Source organism: Cydia fagiglandana, chromosome 8 (genome assembly GCF_963556715.1).
Source record: "Cydia fagiglandana chromosome 8, ilCydFagi1.1, whole genome shotgun sequence".
NCBI lineage: Eukaryota > Metazoa > Arthropoda > Insecta > Lepidoptera > Tortricidae > Cydia > Cydia fagiglandana.
The window spans coordinates 13,479,672-13,495,026 of record NC_085939.1 but is presented as its reverse complement, the minus strand read 5'-3'; the positions used below and the strand labels follow the sequence as shown (position 1 = coordinate 13,495,026).

The 15,355-nt window shown below is 40.3% G+C and overlaps 2 protein-coding genes across 2 annotated transcripts; both read right to left on the bottom strand.

Moving 5' to 3' along the window:
* Positions 1-298: 298 nt before the first annotated feature.
* On the bottom strand, positions 299-1,488 carry LOC134666935 (uncharacterized). Its single transcript, XM_063524242.1, has 2 exons — positions 1,447-1,488; positions 299-1,241 (listed from the first exon to the last, which is right to left on the bottom strand). The coding sequence occupies exons 1-2, from the start codon at positions 1,486-1,488 to the stop codon at positions 357-359; spliced, it is 927 nt and encodes a 308-aa protein (XP_063380312.1). The 3' UTR covers positions 299-356.
* An 888-nt stretch (positions 1,489-2,376) lies between these two features.
* LOC134666675 (small ribosomal subunit protein mS39) lies at positions 2,377-15,224 on the bottom strand. The gene is made up of 15 exons (XM_063523904.1): positions 15,089-15,224; positions 14,824-15,003; positions 14,092-14,320; positions 13,355-13,578; positions 12,952-13,048; positions 12,039-12,200; positions 11,304-11,478; positions 10,219-10,349; positions 7,425-7,543; positions 7,256-7,340; positions 5,989-6,130; positions 4,854-4,962; positions 3,725-3,923; positions 2,987-3,162; positions 2,377-2,515 (listed from the first exon to the last, which is right to left on the bottom strand). The coding sequence occupies exons 1-15, from the start codon at positions 15,112-15,114 to the stop codon at positions 2,425-2,427; spliced, it is 2,145 nt and encodes a 714-aa protein (XP_063379974.1). The 5' UTR covers positions 15,115-15,224; the 3' UTR covers positions 2,377-2,424.
* Between the last annotated feature and the right edge of the window lie 131 nt (positions 15,225-15,355).

Here is a 15,355-nt window from a genome sequence, read left to right as displayed (position 1 = left end):
CTATAGGTACAAAAGTTATGTAGTTATATACTTAATTTATTGTTTCTACTAATATTATAAAAATGTTATTTTTACACTTATGTTATTGTAAGATTTATTACATTATTAATAAAACAAATTAACAAAGATCTAGATTTTTTATTACAATAATTATAACACGTTATCAGATTTCGATGTGTTTAAAATTCTAAACAAGGAGCAATCTTTGTCTTTGTTGTCTCAAAATAAGTAACTACATAGGTACATACATTATAATATAATACATTTCATTTCTATGAACAACGTAATCTCTCAATGGCAGGGCCTGTACAAGACTCCAGTAATAAAATAATACACAGTTGTATACCTATACCTATTTAAAATGGCATTTTGATATCATTATCTAGTTCTGTTTCAAAATTATTGAGCCGCGGTCTTCGGTAAGCAGCTCGCGAGCTTTCAACGAACTGATCCTCATTGTACCTTTCCAAAGTGATGCAGAACTGATTTGAGAAGACGGTGCAACGCACGGAGCGCTCGCCCGGCACCGGCCGCGAGGGGCAGAAGTACGCCGCCTTCGCCGGGCTCTGGCCTTGAGTCACTGTAAACTTATAGTTCTTACAGTCAATAGGTCTCGGCCGATGCCCTGCTGGCTTATTCTCGTATTCAACATCATGGCGAGTATCGATTCTCCTGTTGCTTTCCATGTAAAAATCGCTCGCTTGAGTAGTGTTTGCCATAGGACACTTGTATTTGTCAGGCGCAGAGCACGCTCGCGTGTAACCGTTGAAGATTGTGGTCCCCGAACACTTGAACTTGATGCCTTGGAAACGAGTTTTGTTAGGGATGCACAGGATGTAGCCTTTACATCCCGGAACGTTGGGGTCGGCGATCCTTTCGTGTCTGTGGCAGCGTATCGTTTTACCGAAAGACGGTTCGATGTAGTTGTTAGCGTGTTCACAAACATCGCTGGAGTCTTCGTTGCATATTGTGTCCGGGGGGCATAAAAACGAGGGCCCAAACAGATTTGGTCCCTCGCATAGTCTCAGTTTCGCCTGCCCTTCGCACGTAAAGCCGTATGGGCCGCAGCCGAAATTCCTATTATTTAAAAACGGGTAATCTACTCTTCTAGAATCGGTCGTTGGGCTGAAAATCTGAAAATAAACACAACCTTGATCTAGATGTTGAACACAATAACATGTAAAGTTAAGGACGAATGCGATGTCAATGGGTAACCTGGTTTCACTAGTGTGGATTTCCCACTGTCATAAAGCCAGACAAGTGGTTTTAGATAACGATAGTAGGATGTAAGTTAAGTACTCATTATGTTTACCTTTAGATACAGGACTTGATTAAGGCATTTTTGTTAGGGGTAAATATGTAGGTTATACTAAACAACTTTTAACAAAAACATCTGTATAATGCTATTTAAAATAATTAGGCATGAAAATAAAAAACTCGACTTACCACAACCAGCGCAAATATAACGCACACTTGATAATCAAACATTTTATAACATGAAAAAAACCGCTGTAGGTTAAAGTGTATGCCGCTTTAGCGTTCAGAGCACAACTAACGGCCGCGAAGTCACCAGCTTTCTTGAAAACTCTTCAGTGGAGGGCAATTAGCACTGTTAGCGCACAAAGGGAAATGGGTCCGTGTCAATAGCGCGGTCACATCTCATTGTTAATACTTCCGAAACTTGACAACAAACACACACTTTCATGTACGCGTGACCCGGCGTTTGAAAGTGAGTCTTATGTCAAGGTAGTAATACTATTATTTGCGGTTTTGTTAAAGTAGGAGACTCCAATTAGTTTTTCAAGGGTAATAAGTCAGTTTTTAGAGATCGGTTTAGGTTTAACTTTATGAATATTGTCATACTAAGATTTTTAGAGTGTTTAGTCTAATTTTATTTATTAATCAAAAATACATTAATATATATATTAAAAAAATACAAAATTAATACCTTAAAAGTCTTAAAACCCAAAGGGACTAAAACTAAAATACTATTAAATATAAAATACCTCTCCCAGAATGCTGGCGACGACGTTACCTCTCTGCTGAGTGTTTAGTGTATCATGTCCACAGATAGACAAGTATATGGATACAGATTTAGTGCATAATTATTTTCCTTCGTATTTTCACGGAAACGCACGAAAGTGTCTTGCTATTTCAGTTAGTTTCGGTACAAAAAGTACTGAGGTTGACTGAAGTAGCATGACAAATACGAACGTTTCCGAGAAAATACGAAGGAAAAACAATTATGCACTCCGTCTGTAACAAAGATTGTTAATCGTGTTTTTTTAGTGGTATAATTATACAGTTTACCAGCATTTGTTAATTTACTCATATCTATTGTCTAGGTTTTTGCTAAAGGTAAAATAAAAGATAATGTAATCTATATATTTTATTAAATAAACTACTTAATTATACCTTAATGAGTTATTCGTCGTCGGACGAAGAGTCACTGCTATCCGAGCTGGAGCTCGACCTCGATGCGTCCCTCTCTCTCATTGGTGTCCCACTCTTAGCCCTGAAATTAACACGATCCTGATTACTCAAGCCTTTATAAGGCAGAGGGATTGATTTTGAACTTTATTTTCAAAGTGATAGGGTTCAATTTCGCTTAATTTTGACACCCTTATACCTCATAAAGAACTCTAGAATCCTACATAGGTACTTATATATAATCACGCCTTTTCCCTGAAGGGGTAGGCAGAGACCACGGATTTCCACTTGCTACGATCCTGTCATGCCTCTTTCGCTTCCTTCACTTAAACATAAACTAGGCGTGGTATGTCACGGTCGTCTACAAGAGATACTCACAGGTGGTAGGCCTCAGCGGCGACCGCGGCGGAGGGGTGCAGCGCGGCCAGGCCCTCAGGGTTCTGCAGCAGCTGCACCACGTCCTCCTGCGGCCGGTTCAGCATCACGGCCAGCGCCTCCACCGACGCCGAGGCCGCCTCTTCTAGGTATGTCACGGCCGTCTACAAGAGATACTCACAAGTGGTAGGCTTCAGCGGCGACCGCGGCGGAGGGGTGCAGCGCGGCCAGGCCCTCAGGGTTCTGCAGCAGCTGCACCACGTCCTCCTGCGGCCGGTTCAGCATCACGGCCAGCGCCTCCACCGACGCCGAGGCCGCCTCTTCGAAGCCGCACTCGGCGAGGTATGTCACCGCCGTCTATAAGTTGTACTAGTTAATAGAGTATTTAAAACAAAAACAAGAACAAGTAGGACTCGCAAACCAGGGGTTCACACAATTTCCCACGGTATATTTGTTCCTAGTAACCAGTAACTTCAACTATTTATGTTAATACCATTAAAAAAAACAATTCACACAACGAGCCTATACCTAAAAATACCTAAATTTTCAATCTTCAATACCTAAAAATATAATCAGAAACTACAATACAGCTATATAGTTATACATATCCACATTTTCCGGTCCATCCAGTTGTTTTCAAACCTTTCTTTTTCAATTTTCAATTTATCCCCCAAAATTAGCCACCCATGTTTAAAACTCATTTATCTACTTTAGGTACCCGTCTATTTTTGATCCACCGACTTATATACTGCATACCATATATCGACTCAATCGGACCAATAGTGTAGTAACAAGTAGCTAAATTAGAAAGCGCCATACGGCGCCATATATTTATTACAGTCCAGAGTGTCCAGCCCTACGTCCCACATCGGGTCCGACTTGTCTGGCACGTCCCAGCACATAGTAAAATGTTACTCACTGCAGCAACCGCCGGTTTCCCGACAGCGGCAGCCTTCTTGGCGGTCTCGGCGAAGATCTCAGGGCGCGCGGGAACACCGGCCGCCTCCTCCCGTCGTAAGCTGTCCAGCGTGTCCAGCACCACGTCCCACATCGGGTCCGCCTTGTCCGGCACGTCCGAGCACATCTCGATGATGTTGCTGAGCGCTGTGGCTGATAGCCTGCGAGAAATGGTGATAAGTATAATCAACAGTTTTTGTTTAAATCAATCGAGGTGACAAAAATCCAATATATTCAAAATTCTACCATATTCTCTTTCAAAAGAATTTTATTGAGTTAGTCATCCATTGTGTTAATCCATTGGTTAACGTTTTGATCGTCATATACGTTAATAAAACGCTCAATTTAAAGGAGTGCCCTCAGACCCAGCGCGCGTAAAGTCTGGTTAAGAAGGGGCTAACCCAGAATTGTAGTTATTATATTGGAATATTATACATATGTTATTACAAAGACAAATTTCCACGAAAAACTTCACACGGAAAGAGGGGTGTAAAGATTCCTTTTTTAAGTTTTTCGTAAATAACACGAAACACGGATTATTTTCCCTATTTTTAGGGCTCATTTAGACGATGCGAGATCTCGCATGCGAGTTTCATTACATTGCGGTTTTTGAACGATCGGTTGAATTGGACTTAACCAACAGTCGCAATGTAACTAAGATCGCATGGGAGTTTGCGCGCCGTCTAAGGGCTGATTTAGACGGCGCGCGAACTCGCATGCTTTGCGGACTATTTGGTTACATCCAATTCAGCCGACCAATCAAATACCGCAATGTGATGAAACTCGCACCATGTAAATACAGGGTGTTACTGACCACCTGGCTTTAAATCCAGGGCTCGATTCTACTCGCTAAACTGAGCTACTTTTATTATGGCACCAACCCCAAAATCACGAAAAAAATGTTTACGTCTTCATACATTTTGTCTGATCAGATGTCGACGTTTTCTATGGAAAAGCCAAAAATTTTTCCCCGATTTTAGGGTTGGTCCCATAGCAAAAGTAACTTAGTTTAGCGAGTAAAATCAAGCCCTGGAATTAAAGCCCCATGGTCAGACACATACTTTATAGGCCTTAAATCAGCCCTTACTCACTTTTGTACAGGCGAGCGCATCTCCCTGCCTTCCTGCTGCTCCTCAGCCAGTTTGCCGAACTTGACCACGTCCGCTGCCGCCGCTCGCATCTGCGCCTTCACCTCGTCCTCTAAACATGCGTATAATATACAGGGTGGATTTACTTTCACTCACTTCTGTACAGGCGAGCGCATCTCCCTGCCTTCCTGCTGCTCCGCAGCCAGTTTGCCGAACTTGACCACGTCCGCGGCCGCCGCTCGCATCTGCGCCTTCACCTCTTCTTCTAAACATGCGTGTAATATGTATATAATGTATATTTACCACAAATAAGTTAATGTTTTATATGCTTAGTGATAGTAAATATCATCTAGTTTAAGTATTTAATATTCAACAAGTGATACTAATGTACAGTTTACTAATGTACCCTGTAGGGTGGATTTTCTTTTTCGGTCAGTGAGGGCAGCTACCAGATCCCGTGGTGCTACCTTCTCTCAATTTAAAATTAATGAAGATTGCCTGTTATAGATATTGGAAATAACATACAGGGTGCAAGAAAAAGGTAATTTTTGACTAACTTTTTTTTATGCCAATTGATCCCATTCCTATCGAGGATCAAAAGCTTGTATGGGACCAAAAATCCTGCTAAAAAGCTACAAATCGAGGAAAACATTTCCTATTAAATTTGTATGAAAAAGAAAACCTTCATTTTTCACAATGCAACTTTTTTATGCCAATCGATTCAATTTTTATCCAGTATCAATAGTTTCCTAGGTTTCAACTTAGAGTAGTGTACTAAAAAGCCATAAATTAAAGAAAACTTTTCAACTTTTGAGGAAATGAGTATTATAGACCGACCGCTTAAATGAGTCCTCGCCTGCGCGGTACGGGGGCGACGGGGCGGGACGACTAAGTGCCAGTTGCACCAACCACATTTGACAGACTGATCAACGTCAGCCGGCGCGCCCCAGCGCCTTACTATGAAACTTTCCATACATAAAAATTTAGCGAACCCTTTAACGATACGGACAGTTTGGTGCAACCGACCCTAAGGGTGGCGGGGAAGGTGTGGGCGGCAGGCGTACGACGCCCGCACCTTCCTCGCCACCCAGTCGTCGTCCTGTCGCCCGTAATCGATTGAACTGTGCGAGTTTCATACCCTGGTAGTGGTAGCAGTTGGCCATGGCGTCCAGCAGGCGCTCGACGAGGCGGGCGCGCTGGGCCAGCCCGAACACCACCAGCTGCGCCCACGCGCCCGCCAGCCGACCTCCAGCGCCGCCCACCTCCAGCGTCTTTATTATCTGTCCACAAATTACAACGGTTTCATATGCGGACTCTTTTATTCTTTATTCAAACAAACAAGTATAAGTATACATAGTCAGTATTATAAAAATGTATACACTTTTCGATATATCTCTAGGATTTTAAATTAAACATGCATATTACTAAGTTACATAGGCAGATATTAAAAAAATCCTGTTCTTAAGATGCATAGGTAAAGTTGCAATCCTACACTGAGAGAAAAATCATCACCAGGAATTAAAAAACAGTTCTGTACTGGGGGAAAAAATGAAGTTTTAGTAATAATTATGGACGTTTCACTATTTATGTAAAGTTTATTTATTTCTACAAACAGCTACTGAGCTGACTCCCAAAATTACTGAATCCCAAATATAATTTCAACAAACAGATAATAGAAATTGCAAGAACTAAAAGAAATTGCAAAAGTCAATTTGTTCCTATTAGTTAACTCTCCTTGTCCCCGGATTAAGTTTAATTTTGTAATTCTAAGTGTATTTTTGTTGTACCTTTCTCTCAGTGTAGTAGTAGTCCTTATGCAATAATATTATATTACTATAGATAGGTTATACTACTGCATAATTTACAAAAATACTCCCATATTTATTTCATTACCTATTAATGAATATGTTTATGTTGATTAATTTGCGCATATATACTATTCATCTTTGTTACACTCGGTGTTGAATCTAAGCTAGTCTCTTTCTCATTCGGTGTGCGGGCGCTTACTAGCACATGCACAGTTAGAACTGTACCTAGGCGCGACTAAAGAGCAATTGTACAATTTAAGCGCGTCAATTTTGGAACGCCTGTAACCTAACTGGACTTATAATATCATTGCCCTTGTGTATGTGTATAACTCATCTATAGGTGTATAATATCACTGTTTCAACCTATACATATATCTATAGGAAAATAATACACTGTGCACCCATTATATAGTTTATCAGGCTCTTCAATTGTTAATAATTATTGAATTATCTAATGTAGCAAGGTCAATATATATAATTTACTTCAAATTATTACCGCTAAAAGTGCCGGATTTGGAACCACAAGCTTACTTCTGCGAAGTTCTTTCTAATGCTAAAAGAAACGGACTATAGAATAGGACAAACACGCAAACCAACCTCTTCCATAACGGACGGCTCTGGGACGTAGACGTTAGGAACAAACGTGTCTAGTAACGCCGTAGTCCTCTCGAATGGCGCGTGCCTGAGAAAAGGAACGTGTTATTAATAAACAGTACAGTGTAAACAAATCCCCAGAAACAGATGTGACATGTTTACTATTGTTTACCTGCAGGCGACGGTAACGAAGTGTCTGTAGTAAATACTCTCTTTGTAGGCGTCGCCGACCAGTTTATAGTTGTCTCCCTTCATCAGCAGTGCGTGCACTCTCTCTGCCATATTTATGTCCTAGAATCAATTGCATATAATATTATATTATACTAGCGACCCACCCCGGCTTCGCACGGGTTTACAAATTATGAAATTATACACCAAAACCTTCCTCAAGAATCACTCTATTGATAGGTGAAAACAGCATGAAAATCCGTTCTATAGTTTTTAAGTTTATCGCGAACACACAAGCAGACAGACGCGGCGGGGGACTGTTTTATAAGGTGTAGTGATAACTATTTTACTTTACTTTTCACAACCCGGTTGACTGGTAGAGAATGCCTTATGGCATTAAGTCCGCCTTTTGTACTGTAAGGTTTTTCTTTTGTGCAATAAAGGTTAAATAAATAAATAAATAACTAAATAACCCGGTAGTTAGTCAGGTTACTTTCGGTCAAAGTTGGAAGCGAGATTAGATCCTATTCCTTACATTCGACTGGGTTCAAATTAGGCTTTGACTGGTGATAATGCGATATTATGCTGACATCGACATGATCTCAAGAAAGGGTGTATTCCCATTTGTCCCCGCCGGGCACAGATGGGAATAGGTGTTATCATATACACCGATGATGGTGACCGAAGGTCGTCTTAGGGACTAGGCGATAAAACGACGAAACCACGTTGAGTTTGGGTTAATTAGAATCGTTTTAATGAGTAGTAGATGACTGTTGAAAAAAAAGTACAGTAAGCTTTTCTCAAAACTGACATTTATGTTAAAATTTATTACCCGACTACGGCAACGCAAAAGGAGGGTTATGATTTTGACCGGTATGTATGTGGGTATGTATGTATGTATGTATGTATGTATGTATGTATGTTCATCTGTTCCCTCATAACTTCTAAAGTACTTATTATATTTTAACAAACGATGTGTCGTTCGAATCGTCTTAATCGTCCGCTGGTTATAGGCTATATGGCGTCACAAAAAAATGAACAATGCGCCCTCTAGAGGTCATAAAGTCACGAACCAAAAAACTAAAATTAAGTAATGATGATGTGTTATACATCATTGGAAAGAGCTCAATTAGCACATTTTAAATATATAAATATTGTTAGCTTTTGCACCCGGCTTTGCTTGCATGCGCCAGATAAAACATTAATTTATCGGTTAGGTGATTCGAACTATGAACTTCCGCGTGTTACGCGACTACGGCGATACAAGAAGGTTTTTGCAAAAGAAATTTGTTTGGCTGCTATACATGGTGTTTTTTTAATGTCCTGCAACATTTTATAACGTGAATAGGTATAGAAGTCCTGATCAGCCAAAATGTACGAGTATGAAACGGTCAATTTTTTTACATGATACGTACGCGTTCCGAAGCCGGACGCCTTCGGCGCCCTCATACTAAACGTGTCGGGTGTAGCCCGACGTACGCGTTCCAAAGCCGGGCGCTTTCGGCGCCCTCATACTAAAAGAGTCGGGCGTAGCCCGACATACGCGTTCCAAAGCCGGGCGCCTTCGGCGCCTTCATACTAAAAGAGTCGGGCGGAGCCCGACGTACGCGTTCCAAAGTCGGGCGCCTTCGGCGCCCTCATACTAAAAGTGTCGGGCGTAGCCCGACGTACGCGTTCCAAAGCCGGGCGCCTTCGGCGCCCTCATACTAAAAGAGTCGGGCGTAGCCCGACATACGCGTTCCAAGGCCTGGCGCCTTCGGCGCCCTCATACTAAAAGTGTCGGGCGTAGCCCGACGTACGCGTTCCAAAGCCGGGCGCCTTCAGCGCCCTCATACTAAAAGTGTCGGGCGGAGCCCGACGTACGCGTTGCAAAGCCTTCGGCGCCCTCAGACTAAAAGAGTCGGGCTACGCCCGACATACGCGTTCCAAAGCCGGGCGCCTTCGGCGCCCTCATACTAAAAGTGTCGGGCGTAGCCCGACGTACGCGTTCCAAAGCCGGGCGCCTTCGGCGCCGTCATACTAAAATAGTCGGGCGTAGCCCGACGTACGCGTTCCAAAGCCGGGCGCCTTCGGCGCCGTCATACTAAAATAGTCGGGCGTAGCCCGACGTACGCGTTCCAAAACCGGGCGCCTTCGGCGCCCTCATAGGCACTTAAGGGCGCAGCCTGATATAGGCGGCGCTCTGCGTGCATTTCTGTACTGAGGACGCCCTCGCAAAAGTAATATAAAGTGACTTCAAAAAGTTAGTAACGAAATCATGACCCCAAAATTAATTAAATAAAAAATAAGTGAATTTTTTATATATTTACAGAGATTCAGAGGATAGCCGTGGTCGTATGCCACATTACTTTTAAGTTTATAATCGTGGCATACGACCACGGCGATCCTCTGAATCTCTGTAAATATATAAAAATCAGTAAATTATATTACGTTGTATTTTTATATAAAAAAAATGGTAACATTTAGAATATTTCCTGCTTGATAATTTTAGATAAGAATTCTATCTTGTTTCATACTTTTTAGAGCGCGATTTGCAGTAGTCGGGTTTTAGTTTTTGAACTTATTTTTTATTTAACCTCCTAAGGCCTAAGGTTCTACCTATGGTACTTATTCAGTTCAATGAAAAAATCATGTTCGATTGGAACAGAGTTGTTTTTGCTCCGTTTCGTTCAGTTTTTAAACAACGCAAAATCAACTCTGATTTCTATACTAAAGGTTCAAATTTAGCATTTTCCATTTGTATGGCTGGGCCTTAGGAGGTTATTATTGCTGTTGATTTTGCTTAGATTTAGATTTACCTGTAAGTGATCGTTGCACACGCCCATAGCCGTTATGAAGAAATTAGTATCTGTGGCTTCTTTGGCATCTAAACTCTCCCTTTTTTCCAAATCATTTAGAATCAGCGACAATATATCTGTGCGAGGTCCACCTGTAAAAAAATTGGTAACTATTTACTTTAAGGATCAGCCACTCGCATGTCTTTAAATTATTGAGATATCGAAATTAATGAAATATATTAGTTAAGGAAGGTGTAAAAAACTACTTGTGATAATTTCACTGTGTTCTTAATAACATTGGTAGTGGTTTGCGAACTAGTCCATATAATGTCATCTTTCAGCCTCTACAATATGGTGGTACAAGTTATTAATAATATCTCCCCCCCTGGGGTTTGTTGCACATTAATATGTATTATATTTTATCGCTTTAAATAGCTCTCTGAATGCAGCAGAAGACTGTTCTCCATTAGTGTTTAATAAAAAAAACCCTATTATTACTTTTCTCTGTCTCTCAAAAGCTTATGTATAGAGCTTAAGCATAGATACATAAGCTTTTGAGACATAAAAATAAACTTCGTTAGACCAGAACAGCTTTTTGGCATCGACATTTTTTTGTCACTGAATGGCTGTACCTTTTCCCAAGATCTGTAAATGCCAATCGACATTAATTAAAAAGTTAGGTAAGGTCTCCTGCCTCACCATTCTCGCGTAACAGCAACTAGTTGTCCTTAGAGCCCAATAAAAAAACCGGGCAAGTGCGAGTCGGACTCGCGCACGAAGGGTTCCGTACCACAATGAAAAAAAACAAAAACAAAAAAGCAAAAAAAAAACGGTCACCCATCCAAGTACTGACCCCTCCCGACGTTGCTTAACTTTGGTCAAAAATTACGTTTGTTGTATGGGAGCCCCATTTAAATCTTTATTTTATTCTGTTTTTAGTATTTGTTGTTATAGCGGCAACAGAAAATCACGGTTCGTGAGATACAGCCTGGTGACAGACGGACGGACGGACGGACGGACAGCGAAGTCTTAGTAATAGGGTCCCGTTTTACCCTTTGGGTACGGAACCCTAAAAAGAACCCATGTATAGTGGTGACAATTCTTACGTTCTTTACAAAACAGGCACAGCAGATAATAGTAGGCGGATAAGCTGGGCTGGATGTCCAGTTTCTGGAACTCGGCGATGACCTGCAGCGCGAGATGCTGCAGCGCCTTGCCCGCGCCCCATGCGGAGATGGACCGCAGGCAGGAGCTCAGGGTCTGCTGGTTCGGGGATATACCCTGCAGGACAATAATGGGTATATCAACTATTTTGTCATGTGTTGCTTTGTTGCGGGTTACTTTATGAACTCTGTTTTTTTAATGGGTGGTGTAACTAACAATGCTTTTGTGGTATTTATATATTTAAAAATCCTTTCCATAAAGTTAAATGTGGGTGCAGCAGTTATTCACACGAACTGTGCTTACTGTTTATCGTCCCCTGGCTGACAAAACTTTTATCATGGGGATGTGCAAAAAGTGAAGTTGGTAAATTATTGAGAAAAGTCAATAGTGACATCGAAAATTCTGAGAATCTGCTTTAATATGACACGAGCAAGCACAATTTGGATGCGCTTCGCACTTGTTGAAATGAGGCGGCCGCCATTTTGATGACGTTACTACGCGACGCCCCGCAGCTTTGGGGATTCAATATCATCTTCAACAACATGCTAAAAGTTGTTGAGTAGCTCTGGGATACCTACGGCTCCAGAAATATACAAGTATCGTTCACTTTTGATGGGTATACGTCATATATTTATGTGCTATATGATTAAATTGATTAGTTAGGTGACTAGTGTTACCTGCTCAGCCATTTGCCTCAGTAGATCTTTCAGAGCGTCCATTCGGAGAGCAGCGCCCTCTTTGAGGAATCCGATACAACTCAACAAAGAGTTGAACACTTCAGTGGAAAGTGGGATGCCTTTCTCTAGCGCTTCTTGATATAACATGTGTGCTCTTTCGGCCTACGGAAGAAAATATTAGTTAATATTTACATATCTACATAGCATAAAAACATATCTAAATACATGCCAGAATGTGTGTAAAACATACGTAACTTCTCTGAGTTAATATGTCATGTTTGATAACCGATTCTCATCTTCAAGCTTTTGTATTGTTTTGGAATGTCCTGGTTCCTATTGAAGCTTGTCAGTTAAATGAAATTTATAACATAAATAGCATGATAGTATAGAGCTCAAGTTCCTATCAAAAACATCTCAACATGTAAAATTTAAAAAGAAAACTGTACTGAATCACATATAATGTAATAGACATACGCATCAATCAGGACCTTGCTGCGATCCACGAAATGTTCGCTGTAGGTCTGATAAGGACGCAGATATGGGTTAAAGCATGAAAGAAATATGTGAACCGGGCGAAGGTCGCGGTTCGGTACATACGTCTTTTAGTCTTTTAAAGTATGCAATATTGCCTGCGCTAGAGTGATCTATATAAACCAACGGCCTGACGCGCTTTGATAGAGAAAGATTGCCTTATTGCGATTCCCATAAGAGGAAATAGAGAAGAGTGCCATGCTTTGTCTTTATCACCGACTGAGCATTTTTTCATGGTTGGGTTATAGGCAAAGGCACACTTCCAATATTCATTCTCTTATCCCCGGTCGCTCGGTGACGCGTCTATAACTACATACCTACATGTATATGCTATGTCTATGATATAAATCTATTTGCTTGTTTTACTAGTATGAAAGATTACCTGATAGTATTTTGCCATGCCCTGAATGATGGCACAATATGCCTCTGCGCTTTTGGGTTCCATGGATGTAAAAATTTTGTCCGCTAGGCCACCCAATCTATTGGGAAATACATATTAATTTAATACAAAAGGACTTAAGAGAATAATTACAAGGAATACAAAATAATTTTTATTTTATAGTGTTTTTAGGATTTGTTGTTATAGCAGCAACAGAAAAACATCATCTGTGGAAATTTCAACTTTCTATATCACGGTTCATGAGATACAGCCTGGTGACAAACAGACAGACAGATGGAGAGAGGAGTCTTAGTAATAGGGTCCCGTTTTTACCCTTTGTAAATGGGTATGGAACCCTAAAAACATATACAGGGTGCCCTTGGCAACAAATTTCTTAAATATTTACCTCCAAGTAGCGGCCTGTCGTTCTCTGGCATTTGCAGAAAACCACCGCTCTTCTAACCACTCGGTAGAATCTAGCTCCTTCTCATTGCAAAAGCAGAGCAACTGCAATAAGTCCAGTTTGAGCTCCTCACTCACTGCTTCTGATCCCCCAAGCAGTTGAAACACTTTTACAGAATCTTCTAAAAGAGCATTCCTTATTGTGTATCTTAAATCTTCTTCTGTTACCTGTAAGGTCATAAAAAATTGTTAGTGATTGGGTGATAAACTGAGAGTTAATGTGTAGAACTAGGGCCGACATCCATCTGGAGCCAGCCCTTGTTCTACAATCCCAGATCCATCTCAAACCCAGATGGGTTTCCAGGTTCTATATGTTCAGTTGGTCCTCAGTTTGAGGGAGGAGAGCCCTCAGGCAGGATTTTTAAAACCATATGGGGAAAAACCAGACACTTTTAGTGTAAGGGGTATAGCTACAATTTATTGAAATGAAAATGATAAATATTTTATTTTCCTTAATATCATTTTTGTTTTTGTAAAGCTCATCAATCATCATCTACAAACATCTTTAGAATCACATTTGTTAAAAACTGAAATAGAAATACATTTGTTACATACATACATACACACATAATACATATGTTTGTTTTGTACATTTGTTGTCTTGGAAGTGTAAATAAAATATAAAAACTTATGCCTCTAGATTTCTGAATGATAAACAAAATTTTATAATTGATATAATACCTTGCTCTCATCTGTGTAAATAGGTTTTGGCGCAAAGGCCTCTATTCTGGGATCAGCATTGAAGTATGGAGTGGTCATCTTGCCCGGGGGGTCCCACTGGCGAGTGGAAAACAGGTCTGAGTGCTGGTCCCGGATCCATGCTGCTGCTTTACGGCCAGCTTCCGCTGACAATGCGTAGGCTCGCTTACGGTAGTTTGACAGTGGGATGAGGTAAGGGTCATCATGGTATCTGATTTATAGTAAGTACAATTAAATGTTACATAGTATACTATTCCACACGCTAAAATGAGTAGATTTCAAGTACTCAAGGCTTTAATGATACTGATGTACTAAATTATTTAACAACAGTGTTGTATACGTTTTTATACAATTAGTGAGTATTTTTACAATAATCGTATATTTATTAACCCTTAGAATGCCACAACTATTATATAATTATAACCCACCATTGTAAACCTTATTTAAATACATGAATGTCTTTATTACACATGTCTTTGGAGATCAAAAGGTTAACAATCTTTCACAGCCATTTAATTTTGGTAAAAGCATTTGCTACTTGATTGTTTTATAGTTAGTTATGAATGACTGTACATTTAAATATCTATATATATATACATTGTTGTCTAGTACCCAAAACACAAGCCTTACTGTGGGACTAGTTTGATCTGTGTAAGAATGTCACATAACATAATATTTATTTATAAATTAAAAGTTTCATTTGTAATAGCTTACTTGTAATGAGCGGCTGTGGGGTCTGGTCCAACAGTGGCTGCTAAGGCTTGTAGTATATCAGTAGGACCTCTAGGAATACGAGGCGGAGGCGATATCCCGTCACTAGAGGTAGTCTGCGGTACCCGCTGACCTTCCACCACCGACGAGTAACGGCACAAACACGCTAACTTTGACCATTGCCTGAAAATTTTCATACAAAAACATAAATAAATATACATGCAATCCATAACCTATAAATGAGAAAGGAATTAATTATGAGGCAAACCTTTGCAGGATTATGTTTGAGTACATTTTGCGTCTTTAAAAGTGATTTAATTATACGTTGTTATTACGAACACTTGTATTATATTATTTTAATCTTAGTAGATATTTTTTTAAGTCAGTTTAGTTTAATTATTTTGTTAATTCTTTTATTTTTGCTACCTCAACAAATGAAAATATATATAGTCAGTCATAACTTTGCCGGAGGGAGCTGTCAAATTTGACAGCCAAGGCATGTGCATTTTTTTTTAAATTAGGGCGTGGGTTCTTA

Coding starts and splice junctions, on each gene's coding strand:
- LOC134666935 (XM_063524242.1), bottom strand. CDS start 1,488: ATGTTTGATTATCAAGTGTGCGTTATATTTGCGCTGGTTGTG. Junction 1,242..1,446: donor TTATATTTGCGCTGGTTGTG/GTAAGTCGAGTT, acceptor GCTTTATGACAG/TGGGAAATCCACACTAGTGA.
- LOC134666675 (XM_063523904.1), bottom strand. CDS start 15,114: ATGTACTCAAACATAATCCTGCAAAG. Junction 15,004..15,088: donor TCAAACATAATCCTGCAAAG/GTTTGCCTCATA, acceptor GAAAATTTTCAG/GCAATGGTCAAAGTTAGCGT. Junction 11,479..12,038: donor TGAGGCAAATGGCTGAGCAG/GTAACACTAGTC, acceptor ATTGTCCTGCAG/GGTATATCCCCGAACCAGCA.